Source organism: Notolepis coatsorum, assembly GCF_963971535.1.
Source record: "Notolepis coatsorum genome assembly, chromosome: 6".
Lineage (NCBI taxonomy): Eukaryota > Metazoa > Chordata > Actinopteri > Aulopiformes > Paralepididae > Notolepis > Notolepis coatsorum.
Window position 1 is genome coordinate 142,124,019 of NC_140170.1, and position 24,417 is coordinate 142,148,435.

The 24,417-nt window shown below is 42.4% G+C and overlaps 1 protein-coding gene across 1 annotated transcript in view; it reads left to right on the top strand.

Annotated features, from left to right (window-relative positions):
- The window catches only part of LOC311229683 (SRSF protein kinase 3-like), a gene marked incomplete at its 5' end in the record, with an annotated part of 45,454 nt that extends 22,389 nt beyond the window's left edge, over positions 1–23,065 (top strand). The window contains 8 exons of the mRNA XM_084315758.1: positions 2,253–2,278; positions 2,495–2,551; positions 3,258–3,606; positions 5,423–5,520; positions 6,676–6,783; positions 11,586–11,655; positions 15,605–15,697; positions 22,764–23,065. Coding sequence (XP_084171884.1) covers positions 2,253–2,278; positions 2,495–2,551; positions 3,258–3,606; positions 5,423–5,520; positions 6,676–6,783; positions 11,586–11,655; positions 15,605–15,697; positions 22,764–22,948 — 986 coding nt within the window. The 3' untranslated portion in view covers positions 22,949–23,065. The remainder of the gene's footprint in view (positions 1–2,252; positions 2,279–2,494; positions 2,552–3,257; positions 3,607–5,422; positions 5,521–6,675; positions 6,784–11,585; positions 11,656–15,604; positions 15,698–22,763) is intronic.
- Between the last annotated feature and the right edge of the window lie 1,352 nt (positions 23,066–24,417).

Sequence of the window (24,417 nt, forward strand, 5' to 3'; positions counted from 1 at the left end):
CCTTCTGTTTAATCATCTTCCATTTATTAATTTGCTTAGATTTTTCAGGTCTGGTGAATTTTAGCATGGTGTTATTCACAGTCAAAGATGAATTGATATTCTCATTTGGTTCATTACAATTTACTCAAGCCTAGTAACAGACACAGTATTTCTGACACTGGGAGTGGGAATACATTCCCTGAGATCCATAGATGTCCCTAGAATCAGATACCAAGAACATGCAAATGGACCATATTAAAAAAAATTCTGTTAAAGGATAACTCCACTTTTTTTTTTAAATTAGCTTATTTAACACCTTCCCTGGAGTTAGACAAGAAGATGCATACTTTTTTGTCTCTGTGCGTGCATTTTAGCTTTGGGAATAGACGCTCCGTTAGCATAGCTTAGCTTCATCACTGGAAGTGGGGGAGGACAGTAGCCTTACAGTGCCTTACAGTGTATTGCAAGGTCTGACATTGACCAAACTTGATATGCATGACCTTGGTGGGCTCTAGGTCAACTCCTGAAAAGGGGGTCAATGTCAGACTTTGCAATCAAAAGTTAGGGGGCTAATAACCCTTGCCATAATTTCAGTGCGCCCCTAACTTTTGATTGCAAGGTCTGACATTGACCCCCTTTTCAGGAGTTGACCTAGAGCCCACCAAGGTCATGCATATCAAGTTTGGTCAATGTCAGACCTTGCAATACACTGTAAGGCACTGTAAGGCTACTGTCCTCCCCCACTTCCAGTGATGAAGCTAAGCTATGCTAACGGAGCGTCTATTCCCAAAGCTAAAATGCACGCACAGAGACAAAAAAGGTATGCATCTTCTTGTCTAACTCCAGGGAAGATGTTAAATAAGCTAATTTAAAAAAAAAGTGGAGTTATCCTTTAATGTGTATTCTACGTTCTTATGGAATGAATGAGATTAAATATTTTTTTTTAAATTTTGAGTTAATTTTCATAACGCGATAATTTGCTGTGTAATTAATTAATCTAATTAACGTGATAAACTGACAGCCCTAATATATATATATATATCTTAAGATAAAGATCATGTATTTGAATCCCACTAGTAATATCAACATTGTGGCTAATAAGCAACACAACTGTTAACACATTATAGCCATTGAGCTGATACCATATAATATGATTACAAGCTCCTGAAGTAAGCAAAGTCATTCATTGCTCAGTTTTAGTGTCTTGTAATTATATTTTTAGGTAATTTAATGGTATGATACATTATGTATTAATTAATTTTATTATTATTATTATTATTGAAAAGCTTCATATTGTTGTATTGTTGTAATACATTCTACCCATCTACGCACAACTTATAACACATACTTATTTAAAGGAACACTCCACCAAAACATAAAGCTGGTTTACTCTGCCCATAATCTCACACATATCTTAAAACTACAACTACCGTACTTGTCCAAAGTCATTTGGTTTCAGAGTTATTGAGTTAAAGAGTAGAAATGTGTAATGTCACATATTCCAGGATGTATTACAGCTCAGTGAAATGATGAAAATGAAAAAAATATCAAGACCATAGTTTTTTATTTTCATTATTTCACAGATCTATCTTTGATACTTCCAGGAATATGTGACATCATAATGATGTCACACATTCCAACTATTTTACTCAATAACTCTCAAACCAATTGGAATTGTATGAGATAGTTTGTCGTTTGGGGATATAATGGGAATTATGGGCATAATAAATATGCTTTATCTTTTGGGGTGGAGTGTCCCTTTAAGCAATAACCTACGAGGGGGAGTGCAGTATCTAAGATTTGGCAACGGTGTGCCGCAGGCCAAGTTCCATAGATAAGCACACCTGTGCCAATATCCATGGCATAGCATCACAATGTGTGGCCAGACATTTTATTAGATTAAAATGTATTGTCATCGTACAGCACAAGTACAGTACGGAAAGAAGTTTGCATATAACCACAGTGCAAGGTAACAGTAAAGTGCATAATAATATACAGTGTAACAAGTGATTATATGGAATATATATAACGAAGCTACTGAATAAATATGCTAATCTAATGTATGTAGAAATTAATGTTTTATAAAATTGTATCCCAGCATTATATGTGTAATACGTATGATTATTATACTTTATAAACACAGGCTTCATAGAATGTAGTCAATGTACCAAGTAACAGGCTGATGGAGGAACAGTAATTGAATGCTTCTGAAAATGATATTTTGACACAGCTGAGTTTTCCACTGTTTTGTTTACATTTCTTCCCAACGCCAGTGATCAGCGGCTCAAAAGAGAAACAGGTACAAAACCTTTTAAATCACATCACTTGACGAAAAGGTCTCTTGCAAGGCAGATTTATTTTTTCCTGTCTGAAACATAGTTTCCAAGCGGTCCTGAAGTGTTGTTTGACCCTGCTTTCTTTTCATAATCTCATTTCAATCATTTCATCAAACATTTGTCATTTGTCATTTCATCACCTCATCTGTCTCTTGACCCCCCTGCTGCGCCTCCCTTAGAGTTTGCCCAACTTGTTGGGGAAGTTGAGTGGGGTTTTCCAAACTCTTGGGGTGTGGGTAAGATGCCTCTCGCATTTTTTAAAACATTTTTGACTGCATCTTGACCCCCACGCAAGATCACAGGAATGGACTGAATACAACTAATGGGATTCCGACGAACTAACCACACAGCGTCTCCACGTATTGTTTACTGGAATTGTATTGTTCTTTGTCTTAAGATCTCTACTCTTCTATAGACCTTTTCAATGGAATTGACCGATTTCAACCCTCGCCCTCTTTTCTTGATTCGTCCGAGGGAAGCAACGGTTGTGATTGGAGGATCAAGAAGAGAGGGCAGGGTTTAAGAGCGGTCAATTGCTGTTGCTATGGAACAGCTTTGCTCCAAGTTTATTTCTTGTCAGTCTTATTGTAATAGCAAACATGAAACAGGAAATAAACATGGACACATTTATAATGTTTAGAAATGTTAGACGTTTGAAACGGTCTATAGAAGTTATTCCTAGTTCTGTTTAACATGTGAATGCTGGAATGATATTGTCGACAGGATAAAAACAAACGCCTTGATATAAATTCTGTTATTAAATGTGTGCCGCTATTTGATATTGACAATGCTATAATAACTTGCACGTCATACGGCACTTCTTAAACACACGCAAAGTTGTTGCACACTTTCTTGGAATCTTTGTAGTGACGGTTTTCGTAATAAATGCTCACCTCTGATTCGTTCCCCCCGCCATACCGACTGACCCCCCTTCCCCCGCAGACCGGTAAGGTGTCCAGAAGCCACATGAAGAGGCTGTCCAGGAAGGAGAAAGGTCGACGAGGACGGGAGGAGAGCACAGTTGACAACAATCAGAAGGAGAGACCTTGCGTGTCCTTCTCTGATGTCACTGATAGTGCCCCTAGTCCTACATCCCCCTCTAAGCTTTCAGGTGCGAGAGGGAGCCTACTGCAGGATGAGGACCCGGCCTGCCCGCGCCCAGGCTTAGCCACACAGAGCCTACTGCAGGAGGAGGAGGACCCGGCCTGCCCACGGCCAGTGTCTAGATCCACCTTGTTACATCAAACTGCAGAGAGAGACCAGCAACCCTCATCGCTACCTTCTCCACATGGTCAGTCGCAGGCCATTTGTGGTTTCAAATGAAAGCATCCTTTGGCAGTATTAGCCCTTTCACTACCACATTACCAATGGTTAACCCTTTCACCGTCTGTAGTGTGGTAGTAAAAGGGTTAGTGTAGGCTCTGTGGAACCATATTACTGTCTACGACAGGATTTGTAATTGTACGGTATTATAATTCTACAGATCTTATCACTGCAGACATGCTGGGGGGTTAAGTCATATTGAGAGAATAGTCCATAAAGTGGATTTAAGAGAACACACCAACAGACTGTTTATTAAGTCAGGAATTATGAAACGTAAAGATATAGTTGAGTTATAGCTATTAAAGGGGAACTATCTTATAAATGGCCTTTTCCAGTGTTTAGCATTGTTTTCTAGCAATGTGGGGTTGTACCAACACTGTCTATGTCTCAAATTCAAATTTTTGCGCATTCCTCCAGTTCAGATGAGACAAGGTCCTCCCCCAGTGAACTAAGCCATTCTGAATTTAGCGTATATGTGACGTGTACGAATTCTCATCTGCATAGCTAACCCCTTCTATGGTTGTAGCCACCGCCCACAATCAACAATGACCAAAACGGAGCGAGTGGAAATAATGCGTAAGTGGTTTTCCCTGTCAGACACTTGCACTTCCCCAAAAGAGAGAAAAAGAGAGAGAGAGGGAGAGACAGGGAGAGAGAGAGAGGCTCATACTCTCCTCTGTCTCTCCCCCTGCATTTGACACACGAAGCGTGCACCCGTGTATTCCTATCCGTGCAATAATATTCACGGGGTATATATTGTCATTTGAAACAAGTTACCAATGCATTGTCCCGTGGGATTATGACCCCCTGCGGCGAAATTAATTAGTCCCTCTCTATCTCTCTATCTCTCTCTCCCCCCCAAAAGGTATCTGCCAGTGCAGTGCAGTGGGTAACTCAAAGTGCATTGCGAGTATGGGCGGAGCCCAGCCAAAAACAGCTTGGAATCTTGAAGGGCAGAAACTGCTGCTCTACAGTACTTGATTAGAAATACAAAACAATGATTTTTTAAATACCTTACAGATGTGTTCCATAGACACAGGCTGGATCCTGTTCTCTTCCGGTTCTCTTCAGCGTTCTCAGTGGACGTTGGTGAGGGCACGCGGAACGTCGTTGTCTAGTGCGCATGGGCGTTGGGCATGAATGGCTCCGTATCCGGCTCGCGCAAGTTTACATGCCACCGTTCCAAGGGACTTTTGAGAACAAAAACCCCCTTTGAGCGTTGCCGCTAGGAAAACGAAAATGGAATTGTGTAAAATTGCCCAAATAGTGAAAGAAATAGTAAGATAGTTCCCTTTTAAGGCAAAAAGCAGCCTATTGCCAGAAATTGTGCAGAAGTTGTTTTTAGTTCAGAGGATGAGAACCATAGAAGGAAATGTCATTTTAAGCATCAGTATGTAGGACTATTTTAAAGCAGATGTGTATTTCAGTATGTGGAATTCTTGTAAAGAGTTGTACAAATATCTTTCAGTTCAAGAAAATGTATAAAGAAAGAACAATTAGACTTTATGAAGTTGTGGGGTAATAGCTTTCCCTATGATTATTTTCTTTTCTTTTTCCCCCTCATGTTATTAAGTATTGATTGTTAAATATAATCTATTTCTATTCTTTATTTATTGTTTTGAGTAAGGGGCAGGCAAAATAAGATTGTCTTCTCCCTGCTAATTTTCGCTCATGGAATGTGCAAATTGAGGTGATAATTATACTATTATACTTTTATGGAACTGAGCATTACCATGAATGGAACAAATAAAATATTTACCATCATTATCCTCAATGTGTTTCAGGGTTTAGTGAATCAGATGTACTGGTGAACCTACTGAAGCCAGAGAATGCTGATAAGATATTCATCAAGATTGCTGACCTGGGAAATGCATGCTGGGTGGTGAGTTCCGCACTTGAAACAAAATAATAATAATATTAATAATTAGCCAATTAAGGGGAAGGGATGATTAGGTGGCCTTGATGTCACCGACCTGATTGGGAAATTGGCCAGGAACGTCGGGGAGCCCCCTACTCTTTACGATAGGCGTCCTGGGTTCTTTAACGACCAAATTCAGTCAGGACCTCGGTTTAGCGTCTCATCCGAAGGACGGCACTCGCAGCTGTACAGTGTCCCTATCACTGTAACAGGGGCATTGTTACTGACAACATGTTTTAATGACCTATCTCAAACCCTGCCCTCTTATCTTGATCCTGCCATTCATAACTGTTGAAGCAACAGTTTTGATTGGAAGATCAAGAAAAGAGGATGGGGTTTGATAGGTCAAGTTATTGACTTGATAAAAGGGCTAACACGAGACAACAGATAAATATGCTTTTCTAATAGCATTTTGTAGCATGTTTGAGTGTAAAAGGTTTGTTTAGGTTGGTAATGTTTGTAAACAGAGTGAAACAGACCTACATTCCGCTTTATGATGAGGTAAGAAAGTTCCACAAAGCTTATTTTCCATCTTTTAGATTGTATGTGAATAACCTGCATTGATATGGTCAAAACAAATTCAAGCATTCTGAGATGATCATGAGAAACACAAAGTCCAGTTTGAAAGAAGCATTTTGGGGGCAGGGGTTCAGGCAACAGAACGGCCCTCAGCTAGAATGTGTAATTGGTACTTTTTTTCCCCATATTCACACAGCGGCCATTTTGCTCTTATGTCATGCTCAAGATGGGATTCCTTTCCACCCTGTTCCCACCTTGGATATGGTCAATTGTCAAACAAAATACACTCTGCATCCTAAGAACCCATTTGCTTCATTCACTCGTCTCCCAGGGAAAGGAGCTTTCTTGAGAGCCCAATAACACTCCCTTATTGGATATATGGTTGATCTTACCGGTATGATGAAGTTCAAAATTGATTAATATAGATTTATATATTTTTTTGCTAGGAAGTATCTAACTAAGCACACACTCATCGTGAGCTCAGATAGGGTCGTACTTGGCTTGATAAATCAGGAGTCTTTGGCTGATGGGGACATGCTGATTGTTGTTATGGAGCACAAAATAACAGTATAACAGTCTCTGGTCTCTGTTGTCCCGCAGCACAAACACTTTACTGACGACATCCAGACGTGTCAATACCGCTCCGTGGAGGTCCTGATCGGCGCAGCCTACGGCCCTCCAGCTGACATCTGGAGTACAGCCTGCATGGTGAGAAGCACAGCATCCACTAACCGCGACAGCGCCCAGCTCAGTTGCTTACAAAGGTGGAGCTTGACAATTGCGATCAAGTATCCGAAGGACACGGTGTCATTATGTAAAGCATTCTCACATAGATTGAACTGGTCTAACACAAATTACCATGCCTGTGAGCCGCCACTAGGGGCAGATTGGCTAAATGTGGGTGGATTACTGAATGAATGAGTGAGTGAGTTAGCAACGTTGCCGGTCATAGAGGCACAAAATACGGACATACAGCCAAGGCCATAAGTGAGAGTTTTACACTGCAGACTGGCCCACACCATAGTCCAAACATGAATGTTATTATTGTTATGTTGTTATGAATGTTATGTTATTAACACATTGAGTGCCAGCAGGGGGCGCACGATTTATCGCTTGAATGCCAGCCTTTTTGGACAGATTTTCCGATATTTCATGATTTTCGCGGAGCTATTTCTATATTCTATATTATGGCTATGTGTCTAATATGCCCGTCGCTTATCAATGACTTGCTTGCAGTCAACATGTACGAAACGGATTGTTTTTTCATCTGTACATTTCCGTTTTATACCATTTTTGGGAAATTACTAGGGGGGGAAAAAAGATTCTGCGGAAATAGGGATTTACTGGAATACATTGATTGATTGATTGATTGATTGATTGATTGATTGAAAACTTTATTAACAGATTGCAGAATGGGTACAGTACAGTACAGCTCAATACATACAATTGTTAAGGGGATGCAGACCAGAGAAAGACTTTCGTCTTGTTTACATCAGGGTCCCCCAACACGTTGTCATTTTCCGGCTGATTTATGAATCGTTTTCAAATAAACTCTAGATTATCTATAGTATAATGTGTACTTATGCACGCTAGAGAAGCGGGCTGAAAATCGATTATCTATGACCTGGTCAGCGCTAACGTCATACACGCACACAGAACCACACACAGACACGTTGTGAAATATGTGAAAAAAGCACCTGATTACCCCAAGACTGGTAAAATAGATTACTTACCTCACATCAGATGTTCTGCAAAAAGATTATTCCAATTCCTGAACGCCATTCCAAATATCGATCGCGTTTATTGATCCAACGATCCAACCTCGAAACACATTCCACGCTGCTCTGAGGGTCCACAATGAATGCAATCGTCTCGGGTTACATGGCTCAGAAGTAAAATGTGGATTCCGGGTTTTTTCCCCCCCATGCATTTCCATTGAGTCAAATCCAATGGATGCATTACCATCCGGGAGACGATAGGGGGCGGTATTTGCCCTGTTCAAGCTCATAGACAGTCCCAATGATAACGTGAGGCTGGATTGATGAAAAATTAATGGATATCGCTAATAAAAGCAATATTAATAAAATAACGAGATTTCTCGTCGTTGGCACTCAACGCATGTCGGCGAACAACAAGATTTCTCGTCGTTGGCACTCAAAGTGTTAAAAGAAAATATTCCAGCTAAAACTGACAGTGATAGTGTTTAGGCTGCTAGCTCACCCAATGTCATGTATTGTAGACCAAACCATCTTTTTGTGTATTTTTCTCAAACAAGTAAGTTATTGCATTTTGCATCCTATGTTGGACAATGCACTTATAATAGCGGTATCATTGAGCATGCCTCTACCTGTCCTGTCTTCAGGGACCCTCTGAGTCTCCCGTTGGTACAGCAGCCCCTCTAGGAGCCCTGATGGGAAAATACCGCCCCCTATCCCCCCTGTGTAACTGCAGGCCATTCGATTATACTGGTGGATGTGTGGGGGGAGCCTACTGGTTCCACTATGCTGGCGAGCTGTCTGATCAAGAGGGAAGTGATCGCGAGATGGAAATATATATGGAATATATATTTACAGCAGCCAATAATCAATCAATAAACGTGATAGATATTTGGAATGGCGATCAGGAATTGGAATAATCTTTTTGGAGAACATCTGATCTAAGGTAAGGAATCTATGTTACCAGTCTTGGGGTAATCAGAGCTGTTTTGACCTATATCTCAGCGTGTCCCGTATGTGTGTGTGTGTGTGTGATGTTGAGGAAATGAGGTAATCGATTTCTCAGCTTGCTTCTATAGCGTGCATAAGTACACATATACTATCGATAATCTAGCGTTTATTTGAAAACGATTCATAAATAGGCCGACAAATGACAACGTGTCTAGTGTATTCGAGAATATTCCAATAAATGCCATTTATAAGGGAATCTTTCTATTTTCAGAATTTTTTTTAGAAAACAATAGCTTTTCGAAATGCTATAAAAAGGATATGAACCGATTAAAAAACAATCTGTTTCGACAATGTTGACTGCAAACAAGTCATTGATAAGCGACGGGCAGATTAGACACATAGCCATAATTTAAAACATAGATTATGTGTTTTTAACGCTAACATTGAAGTGGGTGGCGGCATTCAAGGGGGTAAAAAGGAAAACACGGCCGGCATTGAAAGTGTTAAGGCTCTTAGCTGGATCCTGACACTCCCATCCATGACCTGAGACTACAGAAACAACAACAAATGAGATTTTTACAGAATACAAATGAAATCTTTAATGACTAAGTCATTAACTACTAAGTCAATGCACACGTGGCCGTGTGGCCAATCAGAGAAACGCTGAACGAAAGGCTGAACACAAGTTGGTTGCCTTTAATATTCACGCGTCCTGCGTGCCTTAGGTCATGGTTATACTGGGGGAAAACAGCAACGTTGTATTTTCGAATTATTTCGTTTGCATGTCCAAGTTAAAAGGCAACGCCTTTTTAGCTGGCATTTTTGTTTTCCTAGCGGCAACGCTCAAAGGGGGTTTTTGTTCTCAAAATTCCCTTGGAACGGTGGCATGTAAACTTGCGCGAGCCGGATACGGAGCCATTCATGCCCAACGCCCATGCGCACTAGACACCGACGTCCGCGTGCCCTCACCAACGTCCGCTGAGAACGTTGAAGAGAACCGGAAGAGAACAGGATCCAGTGATATTTTTCCAGCACTGGATTATCAACATGAACAACCAAGTTGCTCAGGTGTTCGTGACCTTTCTTCTTTTAAAAACTATAATTCAGTTGATGATATCATAGAACGTTGCTATAACTGCTAGAACAAGACACAGACGCAGACGTGCGTTGGGAATGTTTAGATGCCAACATTATATGAATCTTGCATGTAAAAATCCTGTAGCTGCACTAACTTCCTGCCATGCAAGTTGTATATTGTATGCTGCAGTTTTGACCCACTCCCTCTCTGTCGCTATCTGCCTCATCATCATCATCCTTTACACACCGCTGGCTGTTTGCACATGAAATATGTCAGTCAGTTTGTCATATTTGGCAGCGTCATCTTTTAGTCGCTTCCTTTTCTTAATTGTTTTCAGCTCCCCCTTTAAAATCTACTTTCTCAAACAAACTTGAAACAAAATTCCACATCCTGCTGTCTAATCTCCCCATTTGGAGGGGCGTTGTCAGTAGTGTGTGTGTGTGTGTGTGTGGTGTGTGTGTGTGTGTGTGTGTGTGTGTGTGTGTGTGTGTGTGTGTGTGTGTGTGTGTGTGTGTGTGTGTGTGTGTGTGTGTGTGTGTGTGTGTGTGTGTGTGTGTGTGTGTGTGTGTGTGTGTGTGTGTGTGTGTGTGTGTGTGTGTGTGTGTGTGTGTGTGTGTGTCACAGAGAAAAGGGGAGAGAGAGGTCCAGGAAATGCACCTCAGACCAGACGCTTCGCTCAACAAGTCAATTTGATAAATTTATTAAATTGTTACACTCCGGCCCATACAACACACATACTGACTGGTCCAACTGACCCACATACTGACCGGTCCAACTGACCCACATACTGACCGGTCCAACCGACCCACATACTGACTGGTCCAACTGACCCACATACTGACCGGTCCAACCCACCGACATACTGACTGGTCCAACCGACCCACATACTGACCGGTCCAACTGACCCACATACTGACTGGTCCAACTGTACCCACATACTGACTGGTCCAACCGACCCACATACTGACTTCATACTGACTAATTCAGTAATTCACTCACACTTAGACACTCTGCCCCTAGTGGCAGCTCACAGGCATGGTACTTTGTGTTAGACCAGTTCAATCTATGTGAGGGGGCAACAGTGGCTCAGCGAGTAGGGTATATCTGCAGTGCCGCAACCCCCGGCTTGTACTGTGTGTGAGGGCTTGTACTGTGTGTGACTGTGCGTCGGGGCTGTGTGTTGTTTCCGGTAAAACCCGGAAGTAGTCAGTTTGTGCTGTTTATTTTTAACCCTAACCTTAACCCTAACCCTAACCCTAACCCGCAACACGGAACACAGAAATGCAAATGCTGTCGAGTCCTCACTGCTTGTAAAAATAAACAGCACAAACTGACTACTTCCGGGTTTTACGGGAAACAACACACAGTACAAGCCCCGACGCACAGTCACACACAGTACAAGCCCTCACACACAGTACAAGCCGGGGTTGCGGCACTGCAGATATATGCTATTGGGCTCAGCAGGTAGAGCAGTCGTGTGGTAATCAGAAGGTTCTCATCCCGGCAGCGTGTCGAAGTGTCCTTGAGCAAGACACTTAACCCTTAACTGCTTCCGATGAGCAGGTTGGCACCTTGCATGGTTGCCTCCATCGTCTGTGTGTGAATGTGTGAGTGAATGGGTGAATGTGAGGCATACGTTGTAAAGCGCTTTGGATAAAAACTCTATATAAATGCAGTCCATTTACCATTTACCTGTAAAGATTTTTTCATATATCTTCATACTTGGCAGTCCATGACTATTCTTTTTTTTGTTCCATTGCTTGTAGGCCTTTGAGCTGGCAACAGGGGAGTATCTATTTGAGCCCCACTCAGGCGAAAATTTCTCGAGAGAGGAAGGTATGTGTCATTCAACCTGCTTTTACTCCTCCCCTTGACTGGACTGAACTGTACGTAAAGCAGCTACAAGGAGAATTTTCAACAAAATATATCATTGACATATTGGTTGTGACATCATATACTGTATATAAAGTCAACAAAAGAGACCATTGCTGAAACAACTGGTAGCCTAATTCTCATGATAAGACTACATTTCCCATAAACCCAGTTGCTTCCTGTTTTGTCATTAGATTTCACTCCACAGCATGGGACATTTTTTGATGAAGAGAGGAGAAGCTGAGACTATTATTTTTGTTGATTAAGTTTTGTTTGGAAAGGCTTCCTTTGCGGCGTAATGCCTTCAGCAGAACTCCATTGGATCCGACCTGGACACACAGTATCAATAGGAAATAGAGGATATCAATGGACTCATCCCACAGTATCAATAGGAAATAGAGGATATCGATGGACTCATCACACAGTATCAATAGGAAATAAAGGATATCGATGGACTCATCACACGGCTTCTCAGTTACAGTGGGTGACAATATTGTCACAAGGAAAGAAGAAATTACATACCTAGGTTCCATCCTAGAGGCAAATCTTTCCTGTGACAAAATGGCATCCAATGTAATAAAAAAAAGTCAACCAACGAACTAGATTCTCCTCTCTGGTAAACAAGAATACCCTGAAGACTCTGGCAGGAGCACTCATTCAAGGGTACTACGACTATGCTTGCACCTCATGGTACCAAAGCACCTCAAAGGCGCTAAAAACAAAATTACAAACATCACAAAACAAACTGGTCAGACTACTGTGTGTTTTTGCAACGTAAAACGGAAATTACAGTGTGGCAGTAATGGGAAAAGGATGCTAGCTCGCCATCAATCAGAAGCTAGCCACAAGACTTGCATTCGCGCTCTCCAGCACACAGCCTCCCTGCCTGGCGCGACAACCACAACAGTAAGGTCTATAGTCACAGTCAGGACAGTAGGCTCTACAAGTAGGCCCCCCTTAAAACGCTAACGCCATTAAAAGAAATACAGTGGAGGTTAAAATAATAATATGACTTGGCCTGAAAAAAAGTTCAGTCAGGAGATTTGTTTTTGCTTTAATCCCTGTGTATTTGTAAATCTGGTATGTCATAAATGTATAGATGTAGCAGTACTGTCTATCTGTATGTCATGTATGTCATATTATGTTATGATGAATTGAAAATGGGGGACCCTGATGTAAACAAGATGAAAGTCTTTCTCTGGTCTGCATCCCCTTAACAATTGTGTGTATTGAGCTGTACTGTATTGTACCCATTCTGCAATCTGTTAATAAAATGTTCAATCAATCAATCAATAGGAAATAGAGGATATCGATGGACTCATCACACAGTATCAATAGGAAATAAAGGATATCGATGGACTCATCACACAGTATCAATAGGAAATGGATAGGGATGTCCGATATTATCGGCCGATATTGGCATTAAAATGTAATATCGGAAAATATCGGTATCGGTTTTCAAAAAAAATTGTATTTTTTAGTTTGGTTTTTTTACATTTATTTAAGCTTTATTTACCCAGGCAAGCATGTAAGAACAAATTATACTTTTATTTATTGTCAAAGTACCGGTATGCATAATGTTGTGTTAATTCCATGACAAGATATATGTAATGTTAATTACCTGAAATTATTCCGTTTTTTGGGGGGGGGAAACCCTGCATATATCGGTATCGGTTGATATCGGTATCGGAAATTAAGAGTTGGACAATATCGGTATATCGGATATCGGTAAAAAAGCCAATATCGAACATCCCTAGAAATGGAGAATATTGATGGACTCATCACACAGTATCAATAGGAAATAGAGGATATGGATGGACTCACAATATCAATAGGAAATAGAGGATATCAATGGACTCACAATATCAATAGGAAATAGAGAATATCGATGGACTCACACACAATATCAATAGGAAATAGAGGATATCGATGGACTTGTCACAGTCGCAGTAATTGTCTTTCAGTCAATTCTGCCAAGATATGGAATTTACTATGATATTTTGATCATAGTATATGGTATATATCAGTGGTTCTCAACTGGTCTAGCATCGGGACCCAACATTTTCCTTAGTCATTAAGTCGCGACCCAACATTTTTAACCACTATGATTTATGTAAAAAAAAGAAATTGCAGTAATATGCAATCTTTCAAAACATGAAATAAACACAAAAAGGTGCAACAAAAGTGCAACTATTGCTAAAAACCCAATGAAATAAAATAATAATATATGCTTCTTAGCAGATTTCTTAGCTTAACATAACAGACCTAAGTTTGGGGGAACTAATGGGATAACTGGGGTTGCAACAAAAGTGCAACTAAGGGCTAAAAACACAATGAAATAAAATAATAATAATAAATAATGTATCCTTCTTAGCAGACTTCTTAGCTTAACATCCCAGGGAACTAATGGGATAACTGGGGATGTTGTTTGCTCCTGACAAGAGTCTCAAAGTCTGGGGTGATGGTAGACAAAGCAACTCTGAGGTCATGCTCAATGTCCAATCTGTTCCTCCGCTTTGTCTTCAGCTGAACCAGAGCTGAGAAGCCACTTTCACAAAGATAGGTAGTGCGACCCACCAGTTGAGAAACACTGTATATGACATGATATATTGATGAAAAAATCTTCCTCATAGAATCTGTTGTGCATTCAAACAGCGCCCTCTAAGCAAAAGAGCCCTGCTTACATCCAAATGGGTTTTATTTAAATATAATGCTTTCTGAATCAGAAAATGTACCCATATCCCAGTAAAATGTCCATGGCTACTGTCATAGTGTAAGTTATTCCATCATTCACTGTCTATGGGGCAGAGATGTGTCTCTTCTATAGTCTCTCTGGTGTTCAGCTTAAAGGAAATACTTGTTGATATTCACAAATCTAAAGTTAGTTGTACAGTATTATTCTATCTATAATAAAACACAAGTTACTTGTGCCCTAATGATAAGGATAAGCACTCAATGAAGAACCTATGCTAATTGTGGGGGACAAATAAAAGGTCATCATTATGTGTTATGTGTGTGGAGGGTAGGGGCAGGGGGAGCAGGGAGTAGGATATTAACCCAGTTTATGGTAAGAGGTTTGGGTGCAGGAAGCAATGGTTAAATTATGTCCAAGTATTGACAATGTTGTAATGGCCACCACAACCCAATGTGTAGATACAGTAGATAGCAGCGAGAGCAGCATATCACCAGGGTTATCAAGTGTAGATAGATAGGCAGTGAGAACAGCATATCACCAGGGTTATCAAGTGTAGATAGATAGGCAGTGAGAGCAGCATATCACCAGGGTTATCAAGTGTAGATAGATACAGTGTTATCAAGTGTATATAGGCAGTGAGAGCAGCATATCACCAGGGTTATCAAGTGTAGATAGATAGGCAGTGAGAGCAGCATATCACCAGGGTTATCAAGTGTAGATAGATACAGTAGGTAGATACAGTGAGAGCAGCATATCACCAGGGTTATCAAGTGTAGATAGATAGGCAGTGAGAGCAGCATATCACAAGGGTTATCAGGTGTAGATGGATACAGTAGGCAGTGAGAGCAGCACATCACCAGGGTTATCAAGTATAGTTACTGTAGGTAGGCAGTGCGAGCAGTGATACGCACACGCCAGACTTCCTTGTGTTATCCTATGTCAAAAATAGAACAATATAGCAATATCACACATGAAACAGCAACGAGAAGAAAGGGACATGAGAACCTTGTATCTCCATAAGGGTCAATTCAAGAATTAAGAAAAACATCCTCACTTTCAGATTGACACCAATGTATATAAAGGATTTGTGTAAACCTTCAATTCAAGCAGAATTAGAGATACAAGATTTTCACCTGACAGCAGCAATATGTGAATGATATTTCAGAGTGGATTTAGTCTTTAACACATACATTGTCTCTTCTGCTCTGGTTCTGCCAGATCACATTGCTCACATTATTGAGCTGCTGGGACCCCTCCCGTCCCACTTTGCACTCTCAGGGAGAAATGCCAAGCGATATTTCAACCAGAAAGGTAAGGTGTTACATCTTCTATGACCCTGAGCTGTTAGGCCTACTTGATTTAACATTCATCTGCCTTTTTTATTGTTGTGATGGGATATGAGTGCCTGTATGTTTGTATTAGGGATGGGAAAACATATTGGAATTCAATATATTGCAAATGCAAAAACACTACAATACTTCACATTTCACAGTATCAGCTACATACAATTTTTGCCTACTACTATAACGTAAGGTTATTCTATAACCCTAGTTATACGAGTATAGCGAGCGCTCTGCTCTTAGTGGAACAATCCCTTTATCCAATCTAATAATGAATAATTTTCTCCACATGCACACACCCATCCGCCTGGCCACACCCACATCCGCTCCTCTACATAAGCGGGGTCGTGGCCACACCATCAGCTCCTTCCCAAGTCTTTCACCACGAAGGCGAAGATCACGGGGTCCTCAGTGAGTCAGAGCAGAGCGCTCGCTATACTCATATAACTAGGGTTATAGAATAACCTCACGTTTTAGATCGTATAGCTTACGCTCTGCTCTTAGTGGAACACAGGAGCTGAGCAGAGAGGAAGCTCAACAGATGTACCCGCTGAGGCCCCCCACAACCATCAGAACCGGGGAGGACCCGAGCCCACTGGACCCCCCTAGAGGAGGACGGGAGGGAATCGGATCCGACTGTGCAAAGAGGGTTTAGCACCTCAAAACGCACAGGGTGAGCAGACCGTGGGACCTACCTTCACTCAGAAGGACCCGCGACCACTCAGGCGCGCATCCCACATGCCACCAGGGAACAGACGGGAAGCAAAACACCTCCGTCACAGCCCCCAACATCACAGGGTCGAAGGTCAAGAAACCCAACCCTGTGGCAAGGCCGTAGCAGCGGAGTGCGGAGGAGGTCCCAGCCCTAGGACAACCTGAGGGCCAGGACCCCCCGAAAAAAGGGGGCCTGGTGAGGCCAACGAAGCCATAGCATCGGGACCCCACCAGACGGTCACTGGTGACACCACCCCCCACATCGCCAGCGTATCGGACAGGGCCCAAATCAAGAGCAGGCCCTTCCCCCCTCGGTACGCCGCTCTGAAGCACTCTACAAGAGGCTGCTCCCCCACAACACTGTGGGGCCAGTCGGCGTGCCTGGGAGACAACCCCCAAGGAGGTTGATCCCTCAATCCAGGCAACAGGCCCCAAGAGTATAACTCGACCTGCGCCTGGAGCACTGCGGACTAGACAGGCGCCTAAAGGGTCTACTGTGAGAACAGTATCCCGGCGGAAGGGGCGTTCAGTATGCTCCAGCGGGGTCGAGGTTCAAGAGAAGGCTGACACAATTGGCAGACGTCACGAAAGGTGCGGGGGCACACTCTCGGGCAGACGGGGTCAATCCCGGCCTCAACCCGAGAGTCGACTCTGCTACCAACACACCGGGGAACCAACCACCCCCCTATATTTAGTTTAACAGGAGGCGGTTGTTCCTTTAACCCACCAAGAAAAACACAGAAACATAACTGCGCGTATACACAGGCTATACAGGCAGTACAAGTGTTTCAGTTTTCAAAGGGTTAACCACGACCGTGGAACCAGAGACGCCCCACGACGCACAGAGGACACCGTGATAGTGAAGCGCTGGTGGAGGGTAGCGTTGTAACCGTCTAGAGACCCTCCGACGGTGAAGACATTATCTCTTTGCTTTTTCGGAAAAAACAAAGATACAATGTCAACGTAGCTCCTTTCCAACAACTATTTTGGCACTAAACTTAAAGTGGTGTGTTACAGACACTTTCGGTGGTGAAAATAGGGAAGGAGCTGATGGTGTGGCCACGACCTTGCTTATGTAGAGGAGCGGATGTGGGTGTGGCCAGGCGGATGGGTGTGTGCATGTGGAGAAAATTATTCATTATTAGATTGGATAAAGGGATAGTTCCACTAAGAGCAGAGCGTAAGCTATACGATCTATAACAAGCTTTCCATCACCTATTACGCGTCTCTACTTTTCGTAGCTCCATTTCTGCAGACCCCTCTCTGATTGGTTGAGCTCCATTTCTGCAGACCCCTCTCTGATTGGCCGAGCGCGCGCATGCGCATGAGCCGCGACAAGCTCCTCTAGCCAGGAGTCGAAACTCTGTTAAGCTCCAGAGAGAGAGGCTGAAAACCCACAGTTCTTGCCCGACGGATGAATAGCCCCAAAACATGGAGGTCACGAACGCAATTTATACGCATGGAAGTATTGATTACGCCATAACGAATCATTAAAAAAATATACCGTTAACTGGAATATGTTGTGTGTGCCTTTACACATATGTTGGATTATGTAATTGGTTTGTCATTAAAAACCAATAATAATCGCTTGCATCGCCGGCTTCGCTGACCAGAGCTCTCTCAGATTCAAAGTTTTAATTGCAGCCTGGAACATACATGTTTCGGAACCAATGTGTAACTAGACAGTTACAATATTACATTTATATTAATTAACCCAGTTAATGCCTTAAGAGAAAGAGTCTGGTGGTCAATTGCTACGGAAATGTTGTGTCTTACTAATAATAACTAATTCCTTGGTCAATAGAAGTCTCTGTGATACTTTCTGAATATGATTTGGGAACATCAAATGGGCAGGGTTATAATAGAAGAAAGACAGTGTAAACAATATAATTAACTCTGAATATAATAGTGATTCAAACCCCCTCAATGTACAGTTTCTGACAGCTGGGCTGTGTTGAACTTGTCACGTGAAATAACGTTATGTGAATAAACCGCGAAATAACATAACGTTATGTAATATAACGTTACAGTGTACAGTTTCTGACAGCTGGCTGTGTTGTGAAATGTGCATAACGTTATGAATAAACCGCGAAGTCACGCGAAATAACGTTATACGCGAATCTGGTAGTACATTTATTTTTATCTTCTTGATATGATAACATTACATCTGCCTTTTACCGCGTGACAAGCTAAACCAATCAGAGAGGGGCTTCACTCAACCAATCAGAGAGGGGTCTGCAGAAATGGAGCTCAACCAATCAGAGAGGGGTCTGCAGAAATAGAGCTACGAAAAGTAGAGACGCACCTATTACACAGTTCGTACAGCAGAGGGTGCAGTCACCATTTTGTATGCAATACAATAGTGCTAAACATTAACCTGATTAATAGAGACCTGATTAATAGAGCTAAACATCAACCTGGTTAATAGAGACCTGATTAATAGAGCTAAACATCAACCTGGTTAATAGAGACCTGATTAATAGAGCTAAACATCAACCTGGTTAATAGAGACCTGATTAATAGAGCTAAACATCAACCTGGTTAATAGAGACCTGATTAATAGAGATCTGTTTAATAGAGCTAAACATGAACCTGATTAATAGAGATCTGTTTAATAGAGCTAAACAGGAACCTGTTTAATAGAGATCTGTTTAACACTATGACGACCGGCGGGGCCCGGCGATTTAGGCCTCAGAGGACAGCAGATAGTAAACAATAACAAACCGATGTACTTTCTAAGAGCTTTATATATCATTTATAGTATTGCTATCTGTCCATTCTCATTGTCACTTGAGTGCATAAACCGTGCCTTCATAATGGCTTAAAGAAAATAAAAATCCATCGGTTGGTTGTCATTTTATAGCGTCGTGAATATAAGGTTTATCGCACTTTTCGTCTCGTCTTTTTTCCCGGGAGCTAGACGTTGGCGCCGTTATATCAAACGCCATTTCTGCTGTATATATACACGAATGAAATAAAACAAACTGCGTAACATCCGGACTATTACAGAGCATCTATGGATGAAATGGGGGCGGCGGGGAACGCCGATTACTATTATTGATTACCAATACAGTGTGCGTTCAATATAGCATTTTCATTGACCGATCACGTTACGTTATAAAACAATGTCCAATCCAGCTGTAATTTGGGGTAATATTATCCTACCGTCAGGCCATGTGATCGCCGGCAGCATTTCCTCACCAGTCATCGGATTCTGGTAGATCGATATGCACATTGGCTAATCATAAATCCCATTATTCCACGCTGAAAAAAACGCTCGCCAAACTGATCCAAGATGGAGGATGTTCGGCTGGGATCAAGGAACTATGATCCGCCCACAGAACTGTAGTTTGCATTTTTTTTTTATCACATAATGATACTGCAGTGGAGCGATGGCGCCCCTAAGCGGGTGTGGCCGGTACTGCATGTTTCGAAAATCAAATATGTGAAAAGATGCTGGTAGTGGATCGGGTACCTAAGAAGCGTTATAAATATGGAATAAAACAATAACAACTCGTCACGTATATACTCGTGGCTCTGGTCCACAACGCTCTTTTTCGAAACACGTATATACTCGTTCTCGGACGGCATAGTGTTAATATATACCTGTTTAATATAGCTAAACATGAACCTGGTTAATAGAGACCTGATTAATAGAGATCTGTTTAATAGAGCTAAACATGAACCTGTTTAATAGAGATCTGTTTAATAGAGCTAAACATGAACCTGATTAGTAGAGATCAGTTTAATAGAGCTAAACATGAACCTGATTAATAGTGCTAGACATGAACCAGGCCGGGTGGTGATTTCGTTGCCTTTTAATTACTGTTACTTTTCCTGTCTTCCTTCAGGATAGACTCTGCGTTGTGTTGTTGGATGTTGATGTAAAGTCAACGACACACAGGCTACCGGTAATTCTCTTTATAACACAGGTTTATTGGCATAAACAGCAAAATAGTTACAAATAGGTTGCTCTCAGGTTCTCTCTGTATGAGCTGAATACCAAAGAGGACCGAAAAAGCCTTCTCTCCTCCAAGGTACCAAGACTCTCTCTCTCCGTCCCTGGCATAATATGCCCATTTGTTACCACCCTCTCCGTGCCGCTCAGCCGCTTTTAAAAAAGCCAAGTCTGGACGCCTCGTTACCAAGTAACTATCGGCCCATCTCCAAATTATCATTTATGTCCAAGATTTTAGAAAAGATTGTTGCCAACCAGCTTATATCCATTTTAAATGAACACCACATTCTCGACAAATTCCAGTCGGGTTTTCGTAAGCAACACTCCACGGAAACTGCACTTTTAAAAGTATCCAATGATCTAATGATGTCCGCCGACTCAGGTAGATGCTCCATTTTAATGTTACTGGATCTCAGTGTTGCATTTGACACTGTGGATCACAACATTCTGTTAAATAGGCTCAGAGATTGGGTGGGTGTCACAGGGAGTGCACATGAGTGGTTTGAGTCCTATCTCTCAGGTAGATGTTTCTCAGTCGGAGTAGGCCCCCATGTGTCTGAGTCTGTTACCCTTTCCTGTGGGGTCCCCCAGGGCTCGGTACTTGGTCCGATTTTATTTTCACTATATTTGCTCCCATTAGGACACATTATTAACACTTTTAAAGGCATCTCCTACCACCTTTATGCGGATGATATCCAGCTGTATTGCTCTTTTAACCCTGATTGCCCTGATGATTTTAATTCTAATTTTATTGTTTTAAATGAATGTCTGTCGGCCATTAAGGCCTGGTTAGCTAGCAACTTCCTCCAGCTAAATGAGGCCAAAACCGAGGTGCTCATCGTGGCCTCTGATGGCGTTGCATCTAGGGTGGCTGGTTGCCTTGGGCCCCTAGAAACTAATGTGAGCCCCAACCTCCGGAACCTTGGGGTAAACTTTGATCATACTATGCACCTCGACACCCATATCAAGTCGGTGACCCGCACCTGTTTTTTCCATCTCAGGAATATTGCTAAACTCAGGTCGATGGTTTCCCACTCTGACCTAGAGTTGATCATCCATGCCTTTGTTTCTTCTCGTCTAGACTACTGCAATTCGGTTCTCACCTGCCTCAATAAATCATCCATAGACCGCCTCCAGTTCATACAAAATACTGCTGCAAGACTGCTGACCAGATCAAGCAGAAGGTGTCACATTACTCCAGTTCTGGCCTCCTTGCACTGGCTTCCTATACATTTTAGAATTAATTTCAAAGTCCTGGTGCTCACTTTCAGAGCTCTGCACGGCCAGGCACCAGAATATTTAACTGACCTGCTGGAACCATATGTGCCCAGCAGGACCCTGAGGACAGCTGACCAGGACCTGTTGGTCATTCCGCGCACCAGGCTGATCACCAAAGGTGACAGAGCCTTTCAGTCTGTAGCGCCTAGACTCTGGAATGCCCTTCCTCGTGGCCTAAGAGCTGTATCGTCTGTTGACATTTTAAAAAATCAGCTAAAAACATTACTGTTTAAACAGGCCTTTGGGTAATGTTTGAGCTTCTCCTTCAGGTATAGAATATGTCTTTTGTTTTGTTTTGTTTATCTGTGATGCATTGTGTTTTGTTCTATCTTATCTCTTGAATGGTTTCTTGCTTTTTATTTTAATTTTATTTTTTTTCTGCTGTATGTAAAGCACTTTGTGAGCTGTCTCTGTGAAAAGTGCTATATAAATAAACTTTACTTACTTACTTACTTACTTACTTACTTATCTCCCTGGCGCCTTAAAGTTCAACACAACCTCAGTCCTCCTAGATTTGTTCCCCCTGCGAGAGACGCCATCTGTATACCTATTTAGTCTAGCTAACTAAAATGTTGACACTTGATGTAATATCAGGTCAGAAATAGGAATAGACTGTTGTGAACTTAGACCTATATAATTGTCTTAATGGTTTTATCTTCTAAGAAAATTCTACCCAAATCCTACAGTGGGGTTGGGTGGGGTGCGGTTGCATTGGGTGGGGCTGGGAGTGCTGTGATAACCATCCCTGGATTTAGCTGGACTCTTCTTGCATTTACTTGATGTGCAAACTAGTTAAGTTAGTTTTGTTGTATTTATAAACGTGCATAACAAACACATGAAATAAATCCAAATAATTTGGGAGTGTGAATGTGATACATCAACCAGAAATACTCACTCTTTACTTTATTAGTAATATTCTAACTATGAATGAACACAACACTCCCAACTTACCATCCTCAGATAATTAGGTTTGAAAACCTGAAATGGACTTGCTCGTCAGAGAGATTCAATTAGTGTAATTACATAAACATTATTTGATGGCAGCTGTTAACTCTTTTCCCCCCTCTACCTCTCACACCGTCTCCAGGACAACTGCGGCACATCCCCAAGTTGAAGCCGTGGAGTCTGTGTGAGATCTTGCTGGATAAGTTTGAGTGGCCTCTGGAGCAAGCCGCTCAGTTCAGCACCTTCCTCCTGACCCTGCTGGAGCTGCTCCCAGAGAAACGAGCCTCGGCGGCCCAGTGTCTGAAGCACCCCTGGATCAGCTCATAGACATCATGCCTGCCCCTGGATCAGCTCATTGACAACACGCCCGCCCCTGGATCAGCTCATTGACAACACGCCTGCCCCTGGATCAGCTCATAGACAACATGCCCGCCCCGTGCCCCTGGATCAACTCATAGACAACATGCCCGCCCCGTGCCCCTGGATCAGCTCATAGACAACATGCCCGCCCCGTGCCCCTGGATCAGCTCATAGACAACATGCCCGCCCCGTGCCCCTGGATCAACTCATAGACAACATGCCCGCCCCGTGCCCCTGGATCAGCTCATAGACAACACGCCCGCCCCATGCCCCTGTATCAGCTCATAGACAACACGCCCGCCCCGTGCCCCTGGATCAGCTCATAGACAACACGCCCGCCCCGTGCCCCTGGATCAGCTCATAGACAACATGCCCGCCCCGTGCCGCTGACAGCTCATAGACAACACGCCCGCCCCGTGCCCCTGGATCAGCTCATAGACAACATGCCCACCCCGTGCCCCTGGATCAGCTCATAGACAACACGCCCGCCCCATGCCCCTGACAGCTCCGCCAGCGGCTTTACTACTCACTTAGAGCAGGCTTGGACTCTGCCTCCAGGACATCGGCATAGTCCCGGGGTTGATATACTGCATTTGTTAGCTGAGTTACCAACCATTCAAAGGGACATGGTGTGAAATTCAGAAGCTGTACCAAATGATATGGTATTCTTGTGCATGAACACATGTCTCTCATAGGCTAATATACTGTAAACCAACCATGATTTAAGTTTACAGTTCTACATACTAGCCAGATGTACTGTATCCACTGTATGGTGGTTGCTTGCCCAGTCAAGTTCTTTGGTCTTAAGATGGTAGTCATATCAGTATTCTAGTTTAAATTGAAGCACACCGATGACCAAAAAGAAAGTTAAAGCTTACTGGAAGAGTGTCTACTGATGTGCACACTATTTATTCATTCTTGATTTTTAATAAATTAATTATTTGTTTATTCTGTTTTAATCTTTTAATTATTATTTATGACGAAGACAAACAGACTAAACTCTTGATGAAAGATTTGTCAGAATATACTATAAAAAGGTTGAGGCACACTAAGCTGAAGTGAGGGACATCTGTTTTGCTTCGTTGTCACTAAGAGATATCTCCCTTGGCCACTCCTCCCGAGTCTCACCATCCAATCACAAAATCTCTTGTCTAAACCAAGGAATTCCAGAGGCTCCGATTGCTGCTCCCCATACGCTTGCTTGTTCCCCTTTGTCCGAGGTCATCTTTTGTCAACCGATATGGAGACAATACATGACAGACAATGTGTTTAATGTGATGGAGACTTCTGAGTATGTTTGGGGGAGAAACACAGCTCTCTCAGAACTCACACAAAGTTAGTTTTTTGCTAATCCAGTTCCTCCCAGCCAGTGTTCGATGGAGGAGTGATGCATCAGTCTCTGGCACAGGGTCTATTTGTAGATGTGATGCATCACT